The sequence below is a fragment of the Syngnathoides biaculeatus genome, chromosome 9 (assembly GCF_019802595.1).
Source record: "Syngnathoides biaculeatus isolate LvHL_M chromosome 9, ASM1980259v1, whole genome shotgun sequence".
Taxonomy (NCBI): domain Eukaryota; kingdom Metazoa; phylum Chordata; class Actinopteri; order Syngnathiformes; family Syngnathidae; genus Syngnathoides; species Syngnathoides biaculeatus.
In genome coordinates this window covers 21,302,324-21,312,155 of record NC_084648.1, presented here as the reverse complement: position 1 = coordinate 21,312,155, position 9,832 = coordinate 21,302,324, and the positions used below count along the sequence as shown (strand labels likewise).

General features: G+C 54.7%; 1 protein-coding gene across 2 annotated transcripts; it reads left to right on the top strand.

Annotated features, from left to right (window-relative positions):
* The first annotated feature begins 5 nt into the window (after window positions 1-5).
* On the top strand, window positions 6-9,745 carry ncapg (non-SMC condensin I complex, subunit G). Of its 2 annotated transcripts, none has more exons than XM_061829660.1 (21): window positions 6-268; window positions 357-578; window positions 2,002-2,230; window positions 2,307-2,452; window positions 2,532-2,616; window positions 2,690-2,882; window positions 2,951-3,100; window positions 4,145-4,285; window positions 4,387-4,510; window positions 5,052-5,141; window positions 5,307-5,495; window positions 5,654-5,764; window positions 5,840-5,959; window positions 7,091-7,303; window positions 8,067-8,248; window positions 8,350-8,509; window positions 8,865-9,032; window positions 9,109-9,232; window positions 9,313-9,360; window positions 9,423-9,492; window positions 9,574-9,745. In XM_061829660.1, the coding sequence occupies exons 1-21, from the start codon at window positions 161-163 to the stop codon at window positions 9,698-9,700; spliced, it is 3,000 nt and encodes a 999-aa protein (XP_061685644.1). In that variant the 5' UTR covers window positions 6-160; the 3' UTR covers window positions 9,701-9,745. The 2 variants fall into 2 exon arrangements, with proteins under 2 accessions (XP_061685644.1, XP_061685643.1); XM_061829659.1 differs by having other exon boundaries at window positions 9,571-9,745.
* The last annotated feature ends 87 nt before the right edge of the window (window positions 9,746-9,832 follow it).

Genomic DNA, 9,832 nt, shown 5'->3' with positions numbered 1-9,832 from the left:
ATTTGAAAACAGGCGGGCGCCACATTCAGAAGCGAGCCGGACCGGACCGGACCGGAGAGGAGACTCGTCCGACTTCCAGTTGCCGCGCGCTGTAATTATTGTTTATTATTGTTTTAATCTGCGCGGAGAGAAAAGCGGACGCGTCGCATTTCGTCGCAACATGGCCGCGATCAGCCAAACGGACCTCAAGGAGGTCTTCGGGTGCGCTCAGAAGGCCCACAGCAACAAGGCCAAGCTGGTGGCCAGCCTCAAGAACCGCTACGACAAAGTGAGTCCCGGACCGGTCGAGTCGAGTCTTTCTTGTGGCGTGCGGGTTGACTGTTGTCCCGTCTGTCTGTCTGTCTGTCGCCGATCAGCTGGAGGACAAGAGCTCCTTCCACCAGCAGTTTATCGGCTTTCTGAAACACGCCATGATTGTTTACAAGCGGGAGCCCGCTGTGGAAAACGTCATCGAGTTTGCGGCCAGATTCGCCACAAGTTTCCAGTGTCCGCCCAAAGATGTACAAGGAGAAGACGACGACGACGAGGAGGAGGACGATCATCCATTTTTGAGTTTCCTTTTCAACTTCTTGCTGGAGGTTTGTGTGTGCATTTGCATATTGGACAACTTGACATCCTTCCCATTATTCTGGCGTTTAGCAAGATATCAAGTCATTTTCGAGTTCTGCTCTAGATTTGAGGGGAAAAGTAAGTGGAACCCGGCACACACTGATGAGGATGAGAAGCGACAACTTACAGTGAAGAAAATGGGGACTTGAAGCCCCTGCTACATTGCAGGTTCTCCCGTTTTGCAGTCACGGAGGTCGAAGGTTTCCTGTAGTTGTTCACCAGGTTTGCGCGCACTGCAGGAGGGATTTTGGCCCACTCCTCGAGATCAGACAGGTGTCCTGGCTGAGTTTCAGCTCCCTCCAAAGATTTTCCATTGGCGAGGCCACGCCAGAACCTTGACGTGCTTCTTTACGGAGCCACTCCTCGGTTTTCCCGGCCGTGTCCTTCGGGTCATTGTCGTGTCGAAAGACCCCCGCCACGGCCCCGACTGAGGGAAAGAGGTCGCTCCCCAAAATCTCACAATAGACGGCCGCGGTCGTCCCCAAGGCACGATGCTACCACCCCCGTGCTTCACAGTAGGGACGGTGTTCTCGGGATGGAACTCGTCATTGGTCTTCCTCCAAGCACGGTTACCGCAGCCATTTTTCATCTCGTCTGACCACAAAACTTTCCCCCGTGACTTGACAAACCTAAGACGGGGCTTGGCACGTGCCGCTTTAGGCAGGGGAACCTTCCGTGCCACGCGCGATTTCAAACCACGACGTATTACCGACAGCCACCTTGGAAACGGCGGTGGCAGCTCTTTTCGGGTCGTTGACCGAGTCCTGCCGTGCGGTCCCGGCTGATTCCTCACCTTTCCGAGGCTCATTGAGACCCCGCGAGGTGATATCTGCCACGGGGCTCCACTCCGGTTGAGGTCGAGCGTCACGTTTCGCTTCTTCCATTTTCTAACGACTGCTCCAACAGTGGATCTTTTTTCACCAAGCTGCTCCGTAGCCCTTCCAGCCATGCGGCGTTGTACAAGTTTGTCTCTGGTGTCTTCGGACAGCTCTTTGGCCTTGGCCACGTTACAAGTTGAGTCTTACTGATTGTACGGGGAGGTCGGGTGACTTTCTGCAGCTAACAACCTCACAGAGGTGCATCGGATGCAGGAACATTCATGCGAGTGGAGGCGGACTTTGAGAGGCGGACGAACAGCTCTTTTCGGGTCGTTGACCGAGTCCTGCCGTGCGGTCCCGGGCTGATTCCTCACCTTTCCGAGGCTCATTGAGACCCCGCGAGGTGATATCTGCCACGGGGCTCCACTGCGACTTTCTTTTTCGATGATTTCTCTCTCTCTCTCTCTCTCTCACCTCCTTCGATGGAAAATTTCAGACCCCTCCGTGATTTCTCGGTGGGAGAACTAACAAATAGTTGTTTTCTTCACCGTATGCGCTTCGTGTTTTTTGTCAGTCCCACGAGGCCAACAGCCACGCGGTGCGCTTCCGCGTGTGCCAGCTGATCAACAAGATACTCGGCAGCATGCCGGAGAACGCTCAGATCGACGACGACCTCTTCGAAGGCATCCATCGCAGCATGCTGGTCCGGGTCACCGACAAGTTCCCCAACGTGCGCATCCAGGCCGCCTCGGCCATGACCCGACTGCAGCAGCCGAACGATCCCGACTGTCCCACCGTCAGCGGTGCGTGTTCCCCGTGGCCGGCGGGGAGAAACCTCCGTCCACGTTTGCCGTCACTGGTGTCTGTTCTCTCGTTCAGCCTTCCTGAAGATTCTGGAACACGACACCAATGCCGAGGTGCGCCGGGCCGTCCTCTCCTGCGTCGCCATGTCGCCTCGCACCCTGCCGAAAGTCCTCAAACGCACCCGCGACGTGAAGGAAAATGTCCGCAAGCTGGCCTACCAGGTAGGCGCCGCTCGTTGGGTGTCGCGTTGCGGCTTTTTGCCGTTTTGCCCAGCGGCCGCGTGACTTTTTGTTTTGAAAGGTTCTGGCCGACAAGGTTCATTTTCGAGCTCTGTCCATCGCGCAAAGAGTGAGTCTGCTGGAGCGGGGACTCCGCGACGCATCGGGTGAGAGCGGTTTTGGCCCGCCGTCGCGCTTTCAAGCGGTTTTTGCGTGATCGCTGGCCGGCCTCTGTCGCAGAAGTCGTAAAGGAGACGGTGCGCTCCCGTCTGCTGCCCGCTTGGCTTTCGCAACTGGACGGGAACATCCTGGAGCTTCTCCACAGGCTGGACGTGGAGAACTGCGCCCCGACGGCTTTGGCCACGCTGCCGGTGGTTTTCCGGGCCGCGGACGCCGACGACCTGCTGCGGAACGCCGCGGGGCTGGACGGCAGGTACGCGGGTCGGCTCCTTCTTGGCGGCCTTTCGCCCCGGTGGGTGAATTTTCCGTGCGTCTGAGCAGGAAGCTCATCCCGGCGGAGGCGCTGACGTGCGAGAATGCGCTCTACTGGCGAGCTCTGAGCAAGTTCGTCAAGGAAAAAGGCGACGACGGCGACGAAATGTTGGAGCGGATCCTGCCGGACGCCGCCGCTTACGCCGACTACCTCGGCGGGTACGTGGGACGCCAAAAGTTCTGCCGTTTGCGTGGAGGGTCGGGAGCCCTCGCTCAAAGGTACAAGGCAGCTTGTGCCGAGACGCTTCCGCGGGGAGCCGGTAAAGAATTGTTTTTGCGGCTTTCTGATCTGACGAAATCGAAGTGGACCGAACGTGGTCCGGCTCGCCTTCTCCGTCCGCTGCGCGGCGCCGCTTCTCCTCCGCCTTCAATTACTTTGGGACCGCTGCGATGCGTTGGTACGTCGTAAAAAGATGTCCGATCTCGCAAGAGCGTATTTGGAAGATTCATAATCCCGCTGACCGCCAGTGAATTTCTCCTCAAAGGAAAACGAAAGTCAACGGAGCCGTTTTCCAAATATCATTGATGAGCTTTTTGTTCCCTTTCCTCCGTCAAGGCAAACAAACCAATCAAAAGATTGCGTTTCAGGTAAGCACTCGTTTCATTTTTCAAACATGAACCCCGTCGACTCCTAAAAGCGCCGGTCCGGGACCCAATTTGATCTCCTGAGGCCCGCCAAAACCTCTCAGAAGCGCCCCGTCAATAAGGAACGTGCGCGGCGACGATTGCTCTTGATTCGGTGAGGAGTCGAACGGCGAGCCGGCACGTCCGCCGTCGGGTTCTCGTTTGACTTTGAATTTGGACCGCACTCGCTCACAGACGTAACGTTTGATCAATTTTCTTGCGCGTCTTCTCGCCATCACTGACTGACCCGTTGACGCGTCCGCGTGTTTAAAATCGTTTTGAGTGCGCACAAGGGCGGCGGGCCACATAATCGGCGCTTTGTTCTCATAACTGCGAATCAGACTCAGGGGTCGAGAGGCCTCGCTTGCTTTTTGAACACTTTTAACTTTAGCAGTAAATATCAACGTTGTACATTTTATTGATGAACCCCCCCCCCCAGACGAGGTGTGTATGTATTGGGGGGAAAAAAAAAACAACTAATAATTTCAATAGATCGGGGTCGGAAGAGGGTTTGAATTGCAGTTTTAGGGCGATTTACCACTGAGTCCAAAATCTCCCAGCTTCTTTTCCCTCCTTCAGGTATTTGAAGGCGGTTCCGGTTCTGTCGGAGGAGCAGAGAGCCGACTTCAGCCAGCTGGAGTTGGTCATGACCAAAGATTTCATCTCGCAGCAGCTCATCCAGCTCATGGACTGCCTGGACACCAACGAGGAGGGCGGCAGGTGAGAGAGAGAGAGGACCCCCCCCCCCCCCCCCCCCCGTGCGGAAGGGTTCCGGTTCCGGTTCTCTGCTTCCGTGGCCCGATATTTGTTGACGTTTGCAGGAAATGTCTCGTGGCCGTGCTGCGCGAGATGCTGACCTCGCCGCAGACGCCGTCCTCGCTGGTGGTCTCGCTCACCGACAAGCTCCTGGCGCTCGTGCCCGATGACAACCGACGCGTTCTGACCGTGAGACGCACTTCTGGTCTTTCTTATTTTCGGGAGCCCGACGTCATCGAATGACACGACTTTGCTCTCGCGTTTTGTGGCGGCGGCGGCGGCGGCAGACGGGTCGGAGCTCTTTTCTACAAGCGCCGTCAAAGTTGCCAAAACTGCCGACGTTTTTAGTGACTAGCAAATAGCAAAGAAAGTGACAACGGGGGCAAAATTCTCTTTGCCGGAGGGCAACTGCAGATTAAATCACGGCCAACGTTGGCCGTGATTTACTTTGACCTTCGACCCGAGGTGCGTGCCCGCAGCCGACTCACGTCATCGGCTCCGATTGGTGAACGCGGGAAATGTTGATTTTTGTTAAGCAGGTCAAAAGAGAGAACAGGAATTTTCACATTATCATGAGATAAATCGAGTTTCTGTGGAAAATTGATTTTTAAATATCACAAAAAAGAAGTGAAAAGCATTTATTTCAAGCGTCTTCAAACCACAGAGGAAGACGCCGCGGGGCCGCCTCCCACCCAGGACCAAATGCGAGCGGACTTTGTCTTGTGTGCAGGTGGCAGAAATCATCTCGGACCTTCGGGCGCCAGTCGCCGAAGCCAGTCAGCCTCCGGACGAGAACGCCAGCCGTCGCCAGCGGATTCAGGTCGGGGGTGTCCATTTTTTTTTTTTTTTTTTTTTTTTGCTCTCATCTGGGGGCGGCCGCCTTCCCCTCCCCTCCCCGTCGGCCGCTGTCAAGAATCCTCGGACTAACGCCGCCCCCCCCCCCCTTTATTTATTATTATTATTTTTTTTTGCTTCACCCATTCAGCTCGCAGAGGTGAAGGTTCGCATCATGGAGGCCAAACAAGCCCTGGAGGAGTCCGTCGGCGCTCAGGACTTCGGCCGCGCCGCCCAACTGAAGGACGTCATCGCGGAGCAGGAGAACCGGCGCAACCAAATCCTCCGGGAGATCGAGGCCAGCGTTCAGACGGTCGACAACGAGATCCGCGCTGAGAAGGTACCGGACCTCCAACACCTCGCGGGTTTGAAAATGGTTTGAAGCCACAGCCCGAGGGTTGAGTGCAATATTGGCACATATTTTTTTTTTTTTTTTTTTTTTGGGGGGGGGGGGGGGTTCCTTTACCGGGTCCATTTTGCGAGTCTCGTTGCGTTTAGAACGACCCGGAGACGCTGCTGAGGTGTCTGACGATGTGCGCCGAGCTGCTCAAGCAGATGAACGTGAAGAACCCAATCGGGCCCACCGTCGGCGCTTTAATGTCTTCGCTGGTACGGTCCGCTCCGCGGCCTTTCGACCGATTTGAGCGTCGGGTTTCCGCTTGACCGGGATCGTCTCGCCGCCAGGTCCTGCCCGGCATCGCCAGCGCTCACCCGACGGTCCGGAGCACGGCTGTGGTGTGTCTGGGTCTGTGCGCTCTGCACAGCAGGCAGCTCGCCAAGACGCACTTCGTCCTTCTGCTGCAGGTAAGGACGTCCGTGACGCCGATGACGTGCGCGCTTCGCTTCTGTCACGTGTACCTCCAAATTTGGATCAGCACCAAATCGTCAAAACGACACTTCATAGTAATAATTGATGACTGCTCCAATAATCAAATAATAAGGAGCCCGCCACTTCCGATCGGCGTTCCCATTTGACGTTGAGCCGTCCATTTTCTGAGCCGCCTATCCTCACAAGGGTCGCGGGAGTGCCGGAGCCGATCCCAGCGTTCTTCTGGAAGGAAGTGGGCCGCGCGCTGAACTGGTTGCCAGCCAATCGCAGCATTTTAGGTTTTAAAAAAAAAAAAATCACGGAATGTATGTTGACGTTGCTCACAAATGACTCCCCTGCCATCTGCCTGCAGCAGTAAATATCGGCGGGATTTCTCAATTGTGGCGACGCAAACATTTCCAAGTGCTTTTTTTTTTTTTTTTTTTTATTTAATGGTCCCAGCGGAGGTTCAAAGCAGGAATTTCGCATCCGCTTATTTTTGAAGTCTGCTTTTTACCATGAGCCAAAACGGGCCGCTTGGTGCCTTTTTTTTTTTTTTTTTTTTTTTTTTTATTATTTTAAATTTTTGAAGAAGGGAAAAAAAAAAAAAAAAAAGCAAGCGAGCATCACAGCTGGCAAGTCGTTCTCGAGATTCCGGGCCTCTCCGCTCCGGAGCAGGCGCCGATCCGAAGCAAGTCCGCTTTGAGACGCTTCCACTGATACTGGACCTGGCCCCCCCCCCCCCCCCGCCCCAACTCCTGCGTTTCTTCTTCTTTTTCTTTTTTAAAATGCAAACACGATCTCCTCTTTTTGAGCATTTGGCTCCGAAACGGTTCCGGACAGAGAAGCGTTAACGTGTCAATAAACGGAACAATAAGTTTGCTTGAATTTGACAAAAGTTGACTTGATTCTTAAATTTCACACTCGAATGTATGATTTTTGTTGTTGTTGTTGTGGGGGAGGGAGACGTTTTGGAGCACTCGGAAGTAAAAGTACACAGATGATTTCAAAGTCTCTTTTATATTCCTGACTCCATCTGGGGGGGGGGGGGGGGTTTATTCTGTTCAGAGTAGAATGCGGCAATAACCCCAATATTACAACTGCATTTTTTTTTTTTTTTTTGAAAGATCGCTCAGCTGGACGAGGTCAAGATTCGCATCATCGCTCTGCGAGCGGTCACCGACCAGCTGCTGCTGTTTGGCTTCCAGCTGCTTTCCGACGACGGCGACGGTGGAAAGCCGCCGTCGCCGGACCGGGAAACGGCGGCGCCGGGTGAAGCCGACGGGGAGGACGGCGCTCGGAACGTTTTGGTGATGCTGTCGGAACTTCTGGACAGTGAGGTCAGCCCGCGCGCGTCACGTCATAACTTTTAGTGTTGTTGTGACAAAACCCAATTGAGAGGATTGTCAAAAATTGGGGCGGGACGGACGACGGCGCCGCGGCCTGTGTCAGCTGTGTTGAAGCAAAACGGCACAGACGCTGTTCGGACAAAATGATCATGAAACATAATTTCAAGGAATGCATAGGGCGGTCCCTGGCCATTCCACAAAATATTAAGCATCAAAACAAAAAAAAAAAACCGAAGGTGAAGGGGCGGGGGAAAAAAAAAACAGCCATGCATGTTGGTTTCCCTGCATGCCATTTGGGGGGGGGGGGTCATGTCCTTAATGTTCCAGGGGCCGCTGAGGGGCATCAAAGAGGGCAGAAGTACAAAAATATTGATTCACTCTACATGAAAAAATATTATACTCATTGTGGTACCTGAACCCACAAAAATTCCTCAGGGAATCATGACTCCCATTTCATTTTTTTTTTTTTTCACCTTTTGCAGGAGGTTCTGTCACCATTAACTGCAAAAAATGAGATTTCACATTTTACAACAACATAAAAGTTTTTTTTTTTTTTTGTATTCATATTCAACGTTGGCACAAATGAACGTGACGTTATACGCGAAGAAACGTGCGCTCGGCACGATCTTGGTAAGTTCCAATTTCCAAGCCGCTGTGAAGCCTTAACGGTGGAAATAACGAAGTGCGTTTCCGAAGCGGCAGCAAAACGAAGACTTGAGAAGACGCGCCAACCGTCGGGAAATGTCGCCCGCAGGTTTCGGAACTGCGCACGGCGACGGCCGAAGGTTTGGCCAAACTGATGTACGCCGGCCGCGTGTCCAGCGCCAAGATCCTGTCACGTCTGGTTCTGCTGTGGTACAACCCGCTCACCGAGGACGACGTCGGACTCCGGCACTGCTTGGGCGTTTTTTTCCAGCTCTACGCCAGGCAGAGCAGGTGGGGGGGGGGGGGGGGGCACATCACCCAGCTGGGCAGGAGGTCCAAAGTCTTGTTGTGATGTGAAAGAACTTTTTGGCTTCCCCTTGTTTTTGTTTCAGGGCCCACCAGGAAGTGGTGGAGGAGAGTTTCCTCCCGACCATGCGCACGCTGCTGAACGCCCCCGCCACGTCTCCGTTGGCTCAGGTGGACGTCAACAATGTGGCGGAGCTCTTCGTGGAGTTGACCCGTCCGAGTGCGCTCGTCAAGCCCGACGCCGAGGTGCGCTCGCTCGCTCGCGTGAAATGCCGCCTCTTTGGGCTCTCTTGAGATAATTGGAAGCGTTTCAGCAATCCGCCGGATTGCGTTCTCTCAAAGACGAAACGCTGCAGTACGGTCCCGCTTGAGGGAGAAACTAGCGGCGGTTAGCTCATCTGGCAGAACCTCGGTTGTGGGTTTTGCCGGTTTCCACCGTGCTCGTGTTGTTGTTTTGCACCTACTCGGGGTTCGTCCTGCTCAGATTAGTTCGCTGTAACGTCGAGCCCTTCAAACGATCACCGTCTATTGCAAAGTGTCCACCGTCCTCTTGAAGCGTCCCTCGAGACCGGGACCGGATTGTTTGTTGCCGCCCCTCCAGGAAGTTCGCGTCCACGACTATTTGGCGTTGCGCGTATGCGGCGAGATGCTGAGGGACCCGAAGGCCCCCGAGGTGCACCTCTACGCCAAAACCCTGAGCTATCTGGAGCTGAGCGGGAACCAGACGGTCAGGGAGGACCTGCTGTCCCTTTTGCAGCAGCTCGCCCAGGTGGGTGGGCAATATCCCGGCGCCACCCGTCCGCTTCTCCCGCGTCAAGTTTCGACTTGCGCGTCGCGTCGCTCAGGTGGTGAAAGAGCGGGTGAGCCTTCGCGCTCTGGACAAGCTGATTTCTCAACTGGCGGATTCGAGGGAGGAAGCCGAGGTCCTCGGCGCGTCCGTGCCGCGGCCCAAGGACGTCGGCGCAGACGGTACCATGCGCGACTATTCGGAAAGAATTGCTAAAATGCTTTCATGGCCGAGCCGCACAGTAACGAGGTTGTCTCTACAGAAACCGTCGCAGACGAGCCACCAAAAGCACCCGCGAGAGGCAAAAGAGGTAACGTTGGCCGTCGCCGACACGCCGCACAAGTTGTCCCGTTGACGCGAGCGCGTGCGCAGGTCAAAGGAAGGCGGGCGCGGCCAAAGGGGGCCGAAAGGCGAGCAAGAGGACGGGATCCTCCGAGGAGAGGTGAGACTCGACTTTTCCGCGTCTCGCGGCGGAGGTCCAACTCCCGCCGACGCATTTTGCCGTGATTTCCTTTGAAAGCAGCGACGGGGAAAACGTTCCCGACGCGGTCCCGGCGGCGCGACCTTCTCGCAGGGCGAAGATCGCCGCCATGGAGAAGACAAAACTGGATCTGAATCCCCTCCTCAACCAGGAGGCCAACGTGTCTTGAAGTCTCGTCAGATGACTTTTAACAATAAACGTCGTGTACACAGTGTCGATTGGCGCCTGCAGCTTTTTTTTTTTTTTTTTTTTTAAACTTTGATTCAAATGCGATCAAAAACAATTTGTATTTTCTCTTGGG